The sequence below is a fragment of the Sander lucioperca genome, chromosome 10 (genome assembly GCF_008315115.2).
Source record: "Sander lucioperca isolate FBNREF2018 chromosome 10, SLUC_FBN_1.2, whole genome shotgun sequence".
NCBI classification, from domain to species: Eukaryota; Metazoa; Chordata; class Actinopteri; order Perciformes; family Percidae; genus Sander; species Sander lucioperca.
Window position 1 is genome coordinate 28739362 of NC_050182.1, and position 18224 is coordinate 28757585.

General features: G+C 42.1%; 1 protein-coding gene across 24 annotated transcripts in view; it reads right to left on the reverse strand.

The window, feature by feature from the left end:
- Nucleotides 1-18224, reverse strand: part of LOC116049367 — a 32976-nt gene that overhangs the window by 13374 nt on the left and 1378 nt on the right. For 9 of the 24 annotated variants that reach the window (XM_031298947.2, XM_031298943.2, XM_031298944.2 and 6 more), the window contains exons 1-16: nucleotides 15919-16103; nucleotides 9507-10783; nucleotides 7950-8261; nucleotides 7719-7823; nucleotides 7479-7597; nucleotides 6898-7116; nucleotides 6577-6664; nucleotides 6255-6407; nucleotides 5568-5665; nucleotides 4062-4234; nucleotides 3861-3977; nucleotides 2889-3146; nucleotides 2453-2584; nucleotides 1417-2313; nucleotides 441-671; nucleotides 108-320 (exon numbers count right to left, since the gene is read on the reverse strand). In XM_031298947.2, coding sequence (XP_031154807.2) covers nucleotides 108-320; nucleotides 441-671; nucleotides 1417-2313; nucleotides 2453-2584; nucleotides 2889-3146; nucleotides 3861-3977; nucleotides 4062-4234; nucleotides 5568-5665; nucleotides 6255-6407; nucleotides 6577-6664; nucleotides 6898-7116; nucleotides 7479-7597; nucleotides 7719-7823; nucleotides 7950-8261; nucleotides 9507-10783; nucleotide 15919 — 4393 coding nt within the window. In that variant the 5' untranslated portion in view covers nucleotides 15920-16103. Of the gene's footprint in view, nucleotides 1-107; nucleotides 321-440; nucleotides 672-1416; nucleotides 2314-2452; nucleotides 2585-2888; nucleotides 3147-3860; nucleotides 3978-4061; nucleotides 4235-5567; nucleotides 5666-6254; nucleotides 6408-6576; nucleotides 6665-6897; nucleotides 7117-7478; nucleotides 7598-7718; nucleotides 7824-7949; nucleotides 8262-9506; nucleotides 10784-15914; nucleotides 16104-16971; nucleotides 17103-18224 lie in introns of those variants that run through there. The other 15 variants (XM_036006575.1, XM_036006573.1, XM_036006572.1 and 12 more) reach the window with 9 other exon arrangements.

Consider the following 18224-nt stretch of genomic DNA (forward strand, 5'->3'; position numbering starts at 1 on the left):
AGTAACGTTGGGAGAAAGTCTTTTAACACAAGCAGTTTTACACACTTCCTGTATATTAGCAAGCACGCACAAAATAAAGCACAACAGAGCCAACGTTTTAGCAATACCTGGGGGTACATATGGCCTTTTTCTGGGAACAACATCCAGCAACACAAACCAGTCATCATCTCTGTTGGTCACTGGCTGTTGTGGGATTTCTTGTAGATGTCTTGGCGCCTCTTCTATTATCTTTCTCTCTTCAGACACTACTTCTCTAATCTCCTCCTCAGAGACAGAGACAAACCTTTCTGCACCCATTTGGTCTCTTCCCTTCAAGGTAACTAATATGAGTAAAAGTCGAGAGAAAGTCAGAAATACACACTTCCGGTATATTAGCAAGCACAAAATAAAGCACAAAAGAGCCAAAGATTTGAAAAGCAGCACAGGGGTTTTAGCAGTACCTGGTGGTACATAAGACGTTTCTCTGGGAACAGCATCCAGCAACACAAACCAGTCATCATCTCTTTCTGTGATGGTCTGTGGTGGTGGGATCTCTGGTATGCGCCATATTTCCTCTTCTCTTGTTTGTCTCGCTTCTACTATAATCTCTGTTTTCTCCTCAACTGTTGTAATCTCAGTCTGTGAGGTGAAATACTCGCCTTCATCCACCTGAGTACGTTCCACGGTGGTAACTAATTATGAAAGTAAAGACACAGAATCTTTGAACGTGGGAGCAAACATGCAGTGCCAGAAAGCTCACAGTAAGAGAAGCAGGACAGGGTGTGGCGGGTTATTCTCATTTGCAACAAAACTATTTCCAAAGTAAAGATATTACTTAGACCGCAAATCCACAGTCAAGCATCAAAAACATGTAATTGTAGCAAATGAAAAGCACAATTTTGGAAAAACAAAACACTAGTTAGTTAACATGTTAATGCTGATGTTTTAGTGGCATGTGAACTCATTGGCTATGAGGGAGGTTTGAGATGAATGTTCTGTGTGTCTTTTTTAAGCTGATTCGACTCTATGGATGATAATTATATATATGACTCATTAGGCTGTGGTTGTTTTCCTGTGATATCCATATTGTTACCCCTTTTGCAAAATTAGGACATCTACAACGACCACATTTGTGCTGTCCACTATACTGTCATTACTTTTTCTACACTTCGTCCACCTGAACTAGCCCAGAACTATACCCAGTACAGAGACTTAGACAGTACTTTCATAAATGTTAAATCATATTTATAAGAGAAAGGGAGAAGCAATCAAAACAACCCTGTTAACTTTCTCCTTTCTATTGAATCTAAAGAGGGTTTCTCTACCTCTAACTATTCCATTGTTCATGTAAACAACAGTACACATGTATCAGAGAAGGAAATGGTAGTGATATTAGAGAGATTAGTAGATGTCTGTTTGCACAATGCCGTACTGTACCTGGTGGTTTAAAAACAGCTCTGCATGGAGGGCGGTCAAAAAGTATGAACCAGATGTCCTTATCTGCCACCTGAGATTGATCCTCAGCCTGAAGCCTCTCTGTGACTTCTCTCTCAGTTATCTCCTCCAGCATTTCTGTCTTACACAATGTCCCATCTTTATCTAGACTCTCCTCTGACATTTCATTACGCTGTACCTGAACCTTTTCTATTCCGTTCTGCTTCTGCCCTCTCTCTTCTACAATAGTCACTCTCTTCTTAGTCCTACGCTCCACTTTCTGGTATGCTACTACAGAAGTGGTACTCGAGACATCTGAAGATCCAGACTTCAACTTCTCCTCCACCTCATCTTTCCATTCCCTTTCTAGCTGGCGTAGCTTCTCTCTCAAGCCATCATCTGACAGACTCTTATCTGTCACCTCCTTTTCACTTTGCTGCTTCACCTCGGTGTCTTCCTCTTCAGGTACCAAGCCTTTTAAAAACACCTGTTTTATTTGCTCTTCCAATTCATCCATTTCATCCTCTTTTATGTCTATCGTCCTCACAGACTTTCTCAAGAATGTTTCTGTTAAATCTTCAAATTGTTTTCTTTCTTTCTGCTCCATATCATCCTTTTCCTGTCTCAACTTATCTACCTCTTCCTTACCCAATTCCTCTTCTATTACTTCCTGAAGTAGCTCTGCTGTCTCATCCATTTCCTGGAGCCTTTCCTCTAAATCCCTAACTTCCCTCAGCCTCCTTTCCAAAACATCCACCACTCTCAGCTTGTGGACCAAGGTCACAGTTTCCTGCTGCCTGTCAATGTCCTCCTCACTGGTCAGTTCCTGCTCTGCCACACACATGCCCTGCTCATCCTCCTCCTGGACCTGGAACTGAGCTTGGGGAGAGACTGGGAGGACTAAAAGGAAAAGCAAAACAATGAACCATGAAAAGAACTAAAATGAGAGTCACATTGCAGGCTGTTAAAAGTACTTGTACCATCAGTATTCAAATTCCCAAGGTTACATTTCCAAACAAAGTCACACAAAGAAACTCACATGGTTTGTCAACACGCTGAAGCGAGGATAGTTGGAAGATTCGGTCAAAGTAAAGGAACCAATCATCTTGCTGTGTCAGTGCTGGTTGCAATAGCCGGTCCATAGAGCTAATTTTTGCCAAGCTGAGCTTAGCTGACAACATCGGAGAAACAATACTGAACACTTTCATACCAAACACACAAATCTCAAACTGCAAATGCTTGAAAACAGGGTAGAATAGCACCACATGCTTGGTTTATGTATAAGCTTTTAAGGATAATGCAGTGTACATGTAGTGGTGTAATTCATAAAGTGCATGCTGGCCACAATAAAATAAAATCAAGACGCAGGTTCTTTAAAATCCTAGCCAAAGTGAAAGATTAAGATATTCTGGGTTCAGATTTCCTTGTTGCAAACTAGCTAAATAACCGAGAGCAGGCATTAAAAGTGTAAATACCTGGCTCTTTCACAGAATCAAAAGGTGGGACAAAGGGAAAAGGAGGGAGACGATTGAAAAGGGCAGACCACTCGTCCGCCTTTCTCCTCTGCCATTGCTTATCCGATGCCAGCTCCTGCCACGGCTGACTGACTGTCTGGGTGGTGGTTTGAGAGCCAGTCTGCTCAGTCTCAGTGTCCTGCCATTTTACTGTGACTGTATGAACAGACTGCCCTTCCTCCCAGGGCCGAATGAATGTCTGCTCAGACTCCCCTCTGGCTGTGGAGAGATGACGAGGTGATGGCAGTTATGTAATGGTTCTGCTGGAGAGATGACGGCCACTGTGAATGCTTCACAGTGCTTCAAGCGTGTTTTTGACCAAGTCAGATGCCAAGCATTTGTACCAGACTATTGTGAATCCAGTAAGCTGAGGTTAGTACAAAGCTGAATGAAAGATTCCTCTCATCCTTCACAACAAGAACATATAAAAAGGGCAACACTGGCCATTACTTTTCAATGTTTAAAGTTCCAGCTTTATCCTGTTTTAATGACAGCCACTGAAGCGGTAATGAGTCAGTCAGTTAGGATGTTGAACATAAAATGTACAAGCTACAAGCAAATGAAAGTCATTGTTCAACACACATCAAGCAGCAACTTCTGAAAATGCCAAAAAATGAGGAAGAGCAGCCTCAAGACTGGAAATGCCCGTGTGTACTAAAGCATGTGAGGAAACTGCCTATTTTTTCTTTCAAACTGACCAAAGATATCCTGGGATCATGCCAGGGAAAGTACAAGGTGGGTGACTTTACCCACATATAAAACTAGGTCAGCATTCTCACAAATTAACCATCTGATAGGCAATATTTTCAAAAGGTTTACAAGCATGAAAGCAAATGAGCCAGATGAGATGAGGCTGTTCGTGAGCGAAAATAAAACAAAGGCTGTAAATATGGCAAAAAAAGCACTGCTGCAGCTCCACACAGTTCCTGGTACCTGGGAATTCAGGAGAAGGCTGGGGTTTGTCAGATGTCAGCATCAGCAACCAATCATCAACCTCAGACCTGGTTGATGCTGAGAGTTGCTGCAGGAACTGGAGAGTTTCATCTCCAGCTGCAAGAGTGAAACGAGTCAGAGAGTAGCTTATTGATCTTGTGCGGTTATACAATGATTCTAAAAACGGGTTCACACACATACCTCCATCTAGATTACGGGACAGCCTCTTGCTCGCAGAGCGTGTGAAGCGAGGGGCTGGGCGGTCAATCATGGAGCTGGCCTGGCGGGTCTGGGCCTGAGTACGCCCGCTGTACCGGAACTTAGAGCCCAAGACGAGGAAGCGACGTGATGAGGGGGGCTCTACTGTTGGAACTCTGAGGAACAAAAACATTCATTTAATTTTCATCCACCTACCATTAAGGAGTTCCAAATATATATTACATCATTTCACATCAAAGGATCCCTAAAAATTGTCATTGTTATGCAACAAGGTTAGCAACAATTTCGACTTTATCTTATTAAGTAGACAAAACCTTTAAGGCTTTAATTCTGAGGTCAGGACCAGTCAGTATGTAGCTTTTCCTCTGTGGTTAATCCATAGACTGTATAAAATATGGATGTAGACTGTGACGTCAGTAGGTTTCTGAGGATCCAAAATGAATCTCAAAGTAAGCGGTTCCCGGTGGCTTCGGCCGTCGCCGTCTTGGCACTGCTTGATGTTGGCTAATCCAAAAAATGGGCTAAGAGGTGGAGTGTGGATGGAGCTGAGGCGGGCCGAATGAAGCCTACAGTTTATGCTCGCCTACTGTGACGGCAGCTACCTATCACTCAAAGCGGAACGCTCTTAATTATGCAGAACTTTAAGCCTAACAATAAGTTGTCATGAAGGGTGAACTTAGCAATAGAGAACAAAACCATTTTGGTACCAACTGTAAACATGTTTAATTCTGCTGTAAAGTGGGGCATTTTAACATGGGGGGGGGGTCTATGGGGATTAGTCTATATGGACAACGTTTCATTTACGGGATTGTTCCGGTGCCACCGGAGGTTACACCAAATGTCCCTCATTTTCAGCCGGATGTCCCTCACCTTCCGCTTTCTTTGCGTTGCCATTCTAAACTCCGGTCAATTTATGAGGACTATGGTTAACTGCTCCTAGGATCTCTGCAGTGTAACTCGAGACAGCTAGCTAGACTATCTGTCAAATCAGAGTTTTCTGTTACACAACTAAAACAACTTTTGAACGTTTTATCAAAAAAAGTTCCTTCCTGAGGCTATTTTGCAGAGGCAGCGTTGCTCCGTCTAGGGGCTTAGCACTGCCCGAGAGGATTGTGATTGGTTTAAAGAAATGCCAATAAACCAGAGCATGTTTTTCTCCTATCCTGGAATGTTGTATAGACTAGCCAGACCTTCCTCCACAGTGCTGTGGAGATAGGTCTGGCAATGCGAGACTCGTGGGGATTGACTCCATTTTGGAGGCAGCCTCAAGTGACCACTCGATGAACTGTAGTTTTTGGCACTTCCGCACTGGCTTTATTTTTCAGCAGCAGAGGTTGCAGCATGGGTTAAACTGCCAGGGAGCCAATATTAGGCTTAAGCTACAGGTTCCAGTTAGCCAATTATCCAGATGATAGGAACCTCAGAACGACCTCTGTTGCAGGGCAGGGAGGTGTCATTCACAACAAGGCAAGATTGACCTGGTCTTACCTGAAGAAGGTATGGTGTTCAACGCAAACTTTCCACAGCTTCTTGGAAGCTTTGTAGTTGGGCAGTTTAAAGCCAATTGTGCTTTCATACTGCTCTTGCTGTAAGGGAAGAAACAAATATAAAGTCAAAGTTGAATTAGTGACCTTATGTTAATGATATTATACTGCCGTGCAGCATGACATGTATCCCAGTCAATTCAAAGTCATTTCTTAAATTGAAAAGAAAAAAAAAAAAACCTTATTCATGAAATATTTTTAAATGACAGCTATAAAGACGCATAGTCTAGAATCAAAATCTGAATTGCAGTTTGTATTATTTTGTTCGAAATAAATTAACTTAAATTGATAAACTCAGTTGTTAAATCAAGTTAAGTCTATGTGTATAGCTGTGGGATTACAATCCAACAATAACATTTGAAGTCTAATGCTAGTATGTAGTAAACTCAATATATGAACATAAAAAAAGTCCAGTGAGTGTCTAGGTGAAAAAAGTCCATCAGTAAATCCGCTGTTAATTTACAGTATAGGTAACTGATAAAAGACAAAGACCAAGGTAACAGATAAGTGGAGTAGGATTTGGGATAAACATATTGGGTGTTTGGATGAGGTACAGAAACAATAAAAACTAATTCTAAATCAAATCCAGCTACACAAAAAAACTGAATGAAAAATGTGAAGTTAGACTTACCTCTGATGGCCTAATTTTGATAAAGAAGCTGCTGCGTTTGTAAGAGATCTTGAGCACTTTCGGCCAAGGGAAACGGTTGATCCTCAGCTTGTCCTTGTAAACCATCAGACCACTAGAGCAAACCCCCAGCATAATGTCGACACCATCAAGATCCTGCATGCACAAAAACAGGATAAAACCGTAATGATATTGTATCACTACACGGCATCACCCTAAACCTGCAATAAACAGCCACTGGGAGGCAGACATTCTCACGCTGCACAATCAGTTAACCCACACAACACTAATCTCAACAGGTAACATAATTGAAACAAAAACCTACCTTAGCTTGGTGCAGGTCAACTCCATACATGGCAAGTTTCTTGGCATTTTCCAGAAACAATATGTCTGCCTGGGCTGGACTCATAGCCCTGGCAAAACACAGATGATAAGGGTCTTTTTAATGATGTGTTTTATTGTCAGGATTATTTGAAGGATTGGTCAAATCATCCATCTAAAAAGTTATATAAACACTGAAGATGCAGAGGTCCTTCACAGTTTGTGTCTGCTGAATTGTGCTTAGTCAAACTTAATAAAACATATGTGTTAACTAAAGATTGCCATCACTACGTTGCTCCGAACAGTGCCCATCCCCTTTGATTACCTGTATGTGCGGTGCAGCTCCATCACCTTTTCCTCCAGCTCTTTGCTCTGTCCTGGGGCCAGGCTCAGCTCCTTAACATAATCTGGTCCATGGAGCTCTGGGTCATACTCTCCCAGCTCTGACTGGGCTGTGTAGGAGCCCAGCATGGACAGTGTGACAAAGGAACAGGGAAGAACACCACACATAATGTCCTTCCTCAGCTGGAGACACAGAAAGTACCTAAAGAGGTAAAAAAAACAACTTATTAAGACATGAAAACTGTATTCTGTTTTTCATGAGTGATAATACAAGATTTTACTGTAGTGACAATATTTTGGAAATACACGCTTGGGAAGATGAGAAGGTGGAGGCCGCTCTCGTGTATGTACTCTATATATTAGGCTAAAACCAACAGGCGTTTAGTTTAGCATAATGACTGGAAGCAGGAGTAAACGGCTAGCCTGGCTCTGTCCAAAGTTTAAAAAAAAAAAAAAAACTCCCTACCTGCGCCTCTAAAGCTCACTAAATAACATGTCACATCTCAGCGAATAAGCAGATTTCCCAAAATGTCAAACTGTTTCTTTAACACTAGGGACATTCACCTGGTGAGGTCTTCAGTTAGCTGTGCTGGATCAGGAGGATAGAACTTTACACCGAACGTAAACTCATACACAGCACCTGAAACCTGTTTCCTGATCTCTTTGGTGGATTCCAACCATGTCTGCAGAAAAATGTAAGAACAAAAATTACCAACTGCTCACAGCCAATTTCAGTATCATGTAAAATATCTGTTATGTGTTTGCAGAGTAACTAAAACTACCCAAGTAGAAAAATCAGCCTACCTTGCTGTTTGGGGTTTCCCAGGTACAGAGGCCAAAGTAATCTCTCTCCAGCAGGTTGACGTGGTCGCACACCTTTGTTAGAAGTTCTTGGACTTTAGCATGTTTCTACATGAGACAGACAGACAAAACAGAGGGAGAGGGATATTCTTCAGTCTTCATAACCATATGAATCTTTAACAGGGGCGACCCACAAACACAAGACAACATAATATAATTTGGGAGGTTTCTTACATCAAGCTCACACTCAAACTGAGTGTCGTCCAGTAAGGTGACTTTGCATTGCATGGTTTTCTGACGTTTGGAGCCTTTAGCCTCTTCTGCCTTCTTCTCTGTCTTCTTTTCTTTTACAGGCTTCTCCTTCTTCGCCTCCACTTTCGTCACCTCCTCCTTCTTTGCCTTCTCCTTTACTTTCTCCTCTCCTTTGGCTTCTTTCTCCTGTTCTGCTGGTTCTTCCTCTTTTTTGTCTGTGTCCTCCTTCACTTCTTCCACAACTTCGGGCTCCTTCTTTATCGCAGCTTCTTCCTTGTGTTCCTCTTGAGCCTGCTGGTACAGTCAACACAAGACATTTACAAAGTATGTCAAATACAGATGAAAAGAATGTGGGAGGACTCAATGTTTTTTTTTACCAGATGCAACAGAGACGCTGGTATAGTTTTCACCTTGTGAGTCTGTGAGTGTGTGCGTGTCATCATGGCAAAATGTGGCCCTGGAGACACCTACTAGAGTGGGAACTACCACAGAGGAGGATTTAGGTACTTTGCGATAGCATCACAACCGTGCAAGATAAAGTCACAAAACTTTACAAGTGTGTAGTTGAGATCAAAATGAAGTCAGTGATCAAAAATGGGTGAGGTCCGAGGCTAGTGTGATCCCACCACAAGATGGTCTCTAGTTGTTGTTTATGGGAACTCATTACTAAATTAAATGTTTTTTTAAATGTTGACAACACTATAATTAATACAACTACAGATGTTAGTAAACAGCAAATACTGCTGTTGTATGCTTGCTGTAGTTTCAGACCAGCATAGATCATTTTAGTATCAGAGCAAGCTTTCAGCTCAAACCAGCATTGTTACTTTCGCTGAGCAAGCTGTCCACATCATAAAAAATTCATTAGAAAGAAAAAAACATGTGTTTTTGTACTACAATCCAGTCTGCTGCATAAATGTGTATACATGAAAGCTCTGTTTTTGTCTCAATTCTCACACAGTATAAAGGAAAAGTTTGACATTTTGGAAAATGCCCTTCTTTTTCTAGCCTAGAGTTAGATGAGAAGATTGGTCCGTTAAATATGATACTACAGCCAGCACCCAGTTAGCTTAGCAGCTCACACATTGCTTCAACAAGCTTTATCTCTTTTCTTTAATCAGTCCAAAACCGAAGTGTAAAAACAACAGGGGGGTCAATTAATATGCGTGACTATTCCTTGGACTGGAGCAGAAATCTTGTTTTACAGTGGCAAGAAGAAAAGAATCAGTCTGGCACATAAATCCCTGTTAAATCCCGACTTGTAATTTTTACACTTTGGATTTTGTACCAATTAAACAGACAAGATAAAACGGGTACGTTTTGAGCTTTAAACATGCTGGCAGGAGGATTTAGTTACCTTTGGACTAAGTCAGCCTAGCTGTTTCTCCATTTCCAGTCTTTGTGATATGCTAAGCTGCCTGGCTGTAGCCTTATATTTAACAGACAGATATGAGAGTGGCATCCATCTTCTCATCTAAGTCTTGGCAAGAAAGCGAATGATCTGTGTAATTGTGTAATGTTTGTCAGCGTCACACTCACCTGTGTCTCTGCGCTGCTTATCGAGTGCTGATCAGGAGCCTGCTCAGTGTCTGGCTCAGTTTTAAGCTCAGGCTCTGGAGCTGCAATTGGTGCTTTCACCTGCTCCTCACTCTGCCCTTTCTCCTCCTTCTTCCCTTTGTTCTTCCCCTTCTCTTTTTTCTTCCCTTTTTCCTCTTCCTTCTTTTGCTTTTCTTCTGTCTTTTCCTCCTCCTCCTCTATTTTCTTTACCTCTTCTTTCGCCTTGTCCTCTTTCTTTTTTGACTCCTCTTTTGGTTTCTCCTCTTCTTTCTTTTTAGGCTTCTCGTCTTTTTTTTTCTGCTCCTCCTTTGTCTTTTCCTCTTCTTTCTTCTTTAATTTTTCGGCCTCTTTTGCCTTTTCTTCCTCTTTCTTCTTTGCTTTCTCTTCTTCTCTCTTCTTAACTCTGTCTTCTTCCTCTGCTTTCCTCTTTGCTTTATCCTCTTCCTTTTTCTTTACCTTTTCCTCCTTTTCTTTTTTCTTTGCAAACTTCTTGTCAACTTTTTCCTCCTCTTTACCCTTCTTACCAGCTTCTGCCACTTTGTCTTTAACTTCAGCAGTCTCTTTCTTTTCTTTTGTCTCCAATTTTTCCTCTTTCTTTTCTACAGTCTGCTGTGCTTTCTCCTCCTCCTTTTGCTCCTCTTTATTTTTCACTTTTTCCTCTTCCTTTTTCTCCTCGTCGTTTTTCACTTTCCCTTCATCCTTTTTCTCTAATTTCTTCTTGGCTTCTTTTTTTTTCTTTTTACTGCCCCTCTTCTCAACCTTTTCTCCCTCTTTAACCTCTTTTTGTTCTTTTTCTGCCTTCTCTTCCACTTCTTTTACCTCTGATTTTTCCGCTTCTACTTTAGCCTCCTTTTCTTCACTTTTCACCTCTTCCTCCTTCTCCTCTTCTGCTTTGTCAGCTTTTTCTTCTTTGTCTGCCGTTTCCTCCCTGGTTTTCTCTGCCTCAAACCCCTCCTCGGAGCACTGTGAGCGGCGTTTGAGGAAAGAGGAGAAGAGGCGAGACAGGCCTTTGCCAGCAGAGGTCCGGGTACGAGGCTTCAACTGCTCCTCCTCAGGGGAGGTAGCTACGTCGGCAGGCCCAGGCTCAGAGGACTGCTCCTGGGCCTTCTTGCTCGACTGCTCCCCCTCCGGCTCCGCCGCCGCAGCCTCTGGCTTCTGCTTGTTCTCTGGTTCGTGTTCGGGCTCGGCGCCACTGGCCTTCTGCTTGCCCTCTGTGTCCGCCTCGCTCACTGCACTTGCCTCTGTTGTCATGGTAGCCACTGGGAAGGGGAACAGAAGAGAGTCAGAGATGGAGAAAGGTCACAGTGCTGTACAGAGTGTGACAGTGCACAGCATGGCTATACTTGGAACACAACAAACAGCTGATCCTCTAATCAAGAGCAATTTTACCATGAGCAAATTGTACAATAGGTAATTTAAATGGCTGCTTTAAGTTACTGTCAGTTGTCTACTCCGAGATAAATGAGACTTTTTTTCATAAAACATGAAGCCAACTGCCACAGACAGATTATATTCTCACTTAAACACACATACTTACACACACGTACACAAACATCACTTCATCACACAATAGCCCTCCTTGTTGAAGAGTATCTCTGTGTCTACATGGAGTTCTGAGGGCGAGCTCACAACACGGCCTATCACAGACTCATTAAATCTCACTGACACAAAGGAGGCATTCTGCTCTGGAGCTGCATATTAGCGCCGTCTGGATCATCCTCGCCAAGCATGCCTGGCTCTTCGTCTCACACACGCCCCTCCTGCACAGGTCATCTAAGGTACTAGGACTGGGCGAAGCGAGCATTTATACCATGACGTGATATAAAATGGCCAATCAATCGTTTCAATCAATATTTCTTGGTGGAGTAGGTCACTGTGGGCAGAGCTGCAAACCAATGAGTAGGACTGGTTTATCAGTATCTGCCTCAAAAACACTATAGATAGAAGCAAATGTTACCTTCTGTCCTTTTCTACTGTACAGTAGTGATGGAAGATACCAAGACTGTTGTCAGTATGTAACAGTGCAAGCATACTTGCCTAAATTACTTCACAGTTGATTCACAGTTACAGTACAAGGGCCTTGGAGTTTAATGAACACAACTTTGATTTCCTAGTTCGGCAGTCAGAGGGCAGATCTGGTATATTTAGAAACTTCTAACCAGCTGATTAAATCACACAAATGACGGAGATACACAGCAGATATTATGCAATCAAGTGAGATATATCAGTTAAAGTGGCTCACATCACAATCAATGTTTGTTATTAAATGAGGCTGATTTGCATCCTGTCTGCACTAGGCATTGTCTAATTGGTGACTTAATGTGGCTGTGTTTGTCTCTTCCATATGTAGTTCAAGTCCCACTATGGAGTGGGGGAGGGGGAATGCTAGACAGGCAGGCAGGCCAATCTTCCAGATGTACAGGGCTGTCCCAAAGGGTGCAGCCTCGCCCTCTATACCATACACTTCCCACTGGCACTACAGGACAGCAGGAGGGGAGGAGGGGGTGCGCACACAGACCAAATCCTCTTTAGCCCTCCCATTGTTTGTGTCCAGTGACCAATAACTGTGCTGCACACTATAACTAATCCTGCCTACCCTTCCCCCCACAAGACCCCCCATAGGCATATTCCCTAGGTCAACACACACACACACACACACACACACACACACACACACCGGTATGCATCAACGCTCACGGGCTCCTCTGGGTCTTTTAATGCTCTGTCATCTCAATTGTGATTGTCAGGACACAGACATGCTCCTAATGGACCAGCTGAGCTTGTGTCTGCTGCCTCCTCCATTTTGTGTTGCCTACCTAACATCTCTGCTATCAGCCAGCTGAGCAGGACTACCCTGCATCATGACTGATTGAGATAGCGGCAGCCACACACACCACATGACCTCTCAAAAGCAGCACAAATTTCTCATAATGTGATGCATATTTCATTTTTGGTGTGGAGGTAATTAGATGAAATATTGCTGTACTGTAAAATGTGCCCAAATCCTACATAATTAGTGACTGTAATGAGCTAAATTATAAATGAAGTAGGCCACCCTCGAGCCCTCAAAGAGCTGCTGAGTTCAGGTGCAAACGCCAGGGCTGGATTCGCCAGAGATAAATCAGGATTAGATTTAGAGTTTCTGTGACTTACTTTGAATTTAATGTTCCCACAGAAAGATCATTTGAAATTTGATTTGACTCAGTGAATTTTACTTAAAGGAAAAGTCACATTTTACTTGATTTCAGGAGATCAAATGACTTGCATTATTTCACATGCTTAAACAGTGTAAGCTCAAATTTATATTTGTTCTCATTAAAATAATGCACAAAGGTTTGACTCAAAGCTAACTCAGTAATTTAACTGATTCTAACGCCAAACTCACTCTAATCATCCATTAATCCAAGTCTCCAGTTTTAAAAAGACATTGTCACGAATTTGTCTAGACAATAAAACCTTTATATTATTTGCCAGTGATGCTGCAGTGCTGCTGTTAGGGTGTGATAAAATGAGACGAGAGGGCTGAATAGGGGAGAGCTAGCAGAGGAGGAGGTATAGTATATAAATAGCTACATGTACTCAGGATGCAGGGACTAATTAGCCTTTTACAGACAAGCTCATATCTATTTCTGTTCACACTGTGCAGCACACAACACGCATTTATGCACATGTGCATACATGTGTGCACAGCCGCAAATGCACACACCGCTGCATATAGGACTCGCACAGGTCGTTAAGACAGCAGAGAAATGTTTTGGGGGAAGTCAACAAACACTGGTCACTGACTGACAAGTTACATGAGTTCTACAACATTACCCTGTAGGAATACTTGGACAAAAAGAAAGCAAGTGTCCTGGGTACTGAGAGAAGGCTTAAGGAATTAGAAGGAGTTTAGAGTTAATCATCCCCCAAGTGACCAAGTGAGATTATCTCCATCTACATGCCTACAGTATCTATCTCACTCAGTATCAATCAGCCTCCCTCCACTCTGATTCTCTGTCTCTCTCTCACTGTGTCTCGGGTCTTCCTCTCTGGGTGTGCGTGCATCTGTGTGGGAGAGAGAGAAGAGCTGGCAGAAGCACAGTGGCGATCAGCTGTGCTGATTCATGGTTTTATGTGGAGCCCCGCCTACCTGGCTGCAAATCAACAGAAATAAACTGAAAGCAAAGATATCAGTCATCTGGCCACATGGTGGCTCCTATTAACCTCTCTAAGTAAACACATGCCAACATACACGCTAACACGTGCCTGGATAAACTGTTTCTATGTTCAGTTTATGCACAAAAGCCTGCCCAGGAACATTGTGAATACACACAAATACTGACTATCTCAAGTATTTATAATGTCCAGATGTACTTCTTATTAAATGATCCTAAGATTATTGAGAGGCATATGTAGAGTGACTCCAAATGTGATCAAACTTCTAATTTGGAGCTGTAATCTTGGATTCTGTGACACTGCGTGATATTCAACAAAAATGTCTTGGGCTACAAAAGGTTTATTTTAGTCAAGTCCTTTGTGTAAACCTATCCCAAACCCAGCTCTTAACTGATCAATACACACAGATGGTCTGTGAGCCTGATGATGTAACATGAACCAACATGGGAAAAGAATGAAGTAGCTTGATTGATTTAATGTGGTTGCCCTGAAAGCAATCCTGAATCCATCTCCAACGATTCCCCTTAGCCAAAGCCCATTGAAGGAATAGTGAATGTGTACATTAGTGCACATTATGAAAGAAGTGTTCTTTTTTATGCTGGACACACAAAACAATTGATATCTTTTTTCTTGATACTAAAAGTAATTAGTTAAAGGATTCAACTAATGAACTCAATTGACTGTATTTAAATAGAATAATTTTGCAATTGTTTGTGCAAATAGTATGTAACATTTTTCATATTTTTTACATGGTATTTAAGGTAGTCAAACCCACAGACTCCCTGATTTATGAAGAGAAGAGCAAACGACTCTGTATGTGGAGTCTGTTCTCTATTTAGGAATGCACACACAACAGAGTAGTAGTCTAACTGTACGAATGCATCATAACTCCCAAAAGAGGATTAACACCAGCAAGCTCTCCTGGGACCTCGGTGACCTCACTCTCACACAGCAGAGCAAAAAAACATCCTTCAGCATCACTTCAGCCGCTCTGTGTTCACAACACTGCTGATTCAGCAGTACTGGAGACCCCGAGCACCTGGGTCTTATCTCTGTCATTTTTTAACCTGTGTTTACTTCTGTTGCACTCTTCAGTCCTGAGGCTTCAATGCTGCCGCCGTCTCATGCTTCCTACGTCATATCTGCAGCGCCTCATAAAAGATTATCGGACTATATATATCCAGCAGTATCATCAATGGAGATGAGGCTTATTGGATGAGTTTCTCATCTCAAGTGTGTTATGGGTACACACACACACACACACACACACACACACACACACACACACACATTTTTAACCCATACACTCCTCTTTGGGTAAAAGCAAGTCATGTCAAGTGGAAAATGAAATCCAAACGCAATGCCATCTCTGAAACAGGATGAAAAACATTCCGCAGAGACATTCTTGGAAACAGCTGTACACACCTCACAGAGAAGCATTCAAGACCAAGAACACCCTGATATGAAGTAGGCTACATAATATGGAACAATAACTACTTCACATAAGAATGAGTTAGGGGATAAAATATGACAATTGTGTCACATTCAGTCAGTTCATTATATTAATTTAGGATTTGTTTCTTATAAATCATATATTAAATTATAGATATTATCAGACCTCTATACTGTAGGCTACTTTATGTGATGATCAGCCAGAAAGGAGAAGAGATGTTTTTCCCCATATAGTCATAATTTTTTTTAAATCAGTTATCACATTTTATTAGCAATTGCATTACTGTATAATATTATCTATGTTATTAGTCAAAGTACAAAAAATATTTAGTGTGAGTTTTCCTTAAAAGTAAAAACTGTGCGCCTTCTTTTAGCAGACTGATAACTTGCATGGCTACGGTATTCAATTTTACAAAAACAACTCACAAATGGAGAAAACACATCGCTGCCTCCGCTGATAAGGAGCGCTTCTGATTTATGGGGATGTGACGTTTTACTGGGTTATTTTAATCGGTGTAATACTTAGGCGATATCATTTTAATTTGCTTTAGCAAATTAATCATCGTGTAAATCGCACAGGTAAGCTATTTAATACGACTTAAAATTTCCAACTTTTTTTTTCTCAATCAAACCGCACAAACAGTTGCAGGCTGTATCGGGCCAACGTGCCAGGGTATTTAAACAATCTGTGTATGAAAATGGCGCCGAATGTACAAGAAAACAAATAAACACTAACTCATCCCCACCAACCGTGGAACATACATCCTATATTTGGCTTACCTACTCTATGATTAGCATCAATGTGGAAGCAAGCAGCACAAAATCCGACAAAATCCTATATTCCGCACGTTCAGAGGACAAACAATGTTGCGGAGCGACACATGCTTTGTTGTGCTGAAGGTGTCCGATGCTCGTAAAGGGGTGGAGTCTCATACTGAAGCTTGGTGGAGTTGACCAACTGAGCATCGACCTGCACGCCTCACAGCCGCATACATGCCGAAGTGGAGGAGATGGACACAACTTTCATATAATGCTGATTAGAGCCGCACTAAATAGGCCTATATAGTTATGCTAAAATATGTAAAGATGCTGCAGAAATCTAACCTTAAAACACACGACAGAAATGCAAAAAAGCTGCAGATAAACGACTGATTTCTACTAGTATCAGTAGGCCTACTTTTTTTTAAAGAATGTATTTACATTATCAAGTACATTTAACATCCCTATTTAGGTAAAACACATTCTTTGCTACAAAAGTCCCAAAAAAAGGCATGGAGTAAGGCGGGCCAAAGAGTGCAATCATTAACATAGTACAATGTCCAGAAACAGGAGGGGGCAGAGAGGCAACAGAAATACTTCTCAGAGTCCTGCCCAATCTTTTCAGGCACCAGCGAGTTGCATTCATCTGCACAGTATGAGGGTGTCAGGAACTACAACCTCGAGCCAATTGGTGAGATATTAAAAGAGGCACAGTTTCAAAAATTCTTTAGAAACTGTCATGTTCAACAACAGACCCACCCTCAACCATCTTAATATCTAAAAATTAAAATTAAAAAACACCCAGCACACGTGCGTCCGCTCACGTGCACACACATACACACAAGCTGTCTTCATGGACCCCGGCATGGTCCCCACCCATCTGCCTGACCCCATTAGGGCCATACAGCTCATAGGCAGAGGGGGGTGGTGTGGGGGGGGGGAGAAAACGGGTTCATTATTCTCACAGATACATGGGGTAAGGCGCCATCACCTTTGTCTCACAGAGGCAAGTTTATGTGGCATGCAGAGCAGTGTCCCATGTCATTTCAGGGCAACTTATTTGAAGAAAAAGTCTTACCAGTCCAAAGATGACTCTGTAAATCTTGTCATAAAGTCCAAAATGAGCAAGGGAGACACCAAACAGAAACAGAAAATGTCTCTTTTGCACAGTAACAGTCGCTAATGGTTATTTTTCCCTTTAGACTTTGATCACTGAACACAGTGATGATGACACATAAGCAGCACAAAAACTGGTGGTGTTAAACATTAACATTAACTGTAACAGCGCATTGACAGGAAGAAATGTGAATTTCCCCTTGCAGGATAAATTAAGGCATGTCTTCTTCTTCTTCTTAATCCAGTGAATCCCAGCTGGGTACAAACAGAAATCGAGTAAGCCTACTTTTGGATACAGTTTGTTTCTGTTACCTCTGCTTTAGTTTGGGAAAGAACGAGCAAGTCAGAGAGATAATAGAGGAAGAGCGAAAGAGAGAAACAAAGACTACATGAACTACTCGCGTTGCCTTCAGTTGCTTAGGAACACTGTGCCCTGCCCTGTGACTACTGCAAAGAGCAGGTGTTGAGCTGGACCCAGGAGAGGGACGAGAGACAGAACAGACAGGGGAGGAGAAGAGGAGCAGCACTCACAGTCCCTTGAGACAGTGACAGACTGGAACCACAGACTCTGAGACTACCAACACGCTCAGTAGACACACCCAAAACACTGACGCACACTTTCTGTTTCCCTTGTCACTCTTGCTCATTTGCACAAAAGCACGGGCAAACACGCACATGCGATGGTGCAGTGCATTACTCCAGCTGAGGGCATGGGGGTTATGTTGGTTTGGAACATCTTTATCCCTCTCTGGCTCCTTCACTCAGTGATTACATAATGTCCCATACCACTCCCACCCAATTCATCTCTCGTTGACTTTCAATAATGCATCTGGGTACGCATCACACATCACTCTGCCTTCCCTATCGTATCTTATGTAAAACAACTTGTGCAGCTTTGAAAATGCTTTAAATATGAATTTTGAGTGCATGCGATGAAGGCATGGTTGCAGAGGTTTTATTTGTGCTCAGGAGCTGAGTTCTCAAGAGCACTAACAGGATTGATGGTAACAGCACATCAATATTCATGGTGCACCATTATGTTATAAAGAATTCATGAACCAGGAATGTTGCATGTTTCTGCCCCTTTCTGCTAGCAGTCATGTTTCCCACCCTTCTTGTTTTAGACCAAGTTTGAATTCTCCCCTTCATGCACACTTGTGAGAATTTTAATTGCACAACGTGATGTTTCCTCAAAGGGAAGGACATTATGTTTTA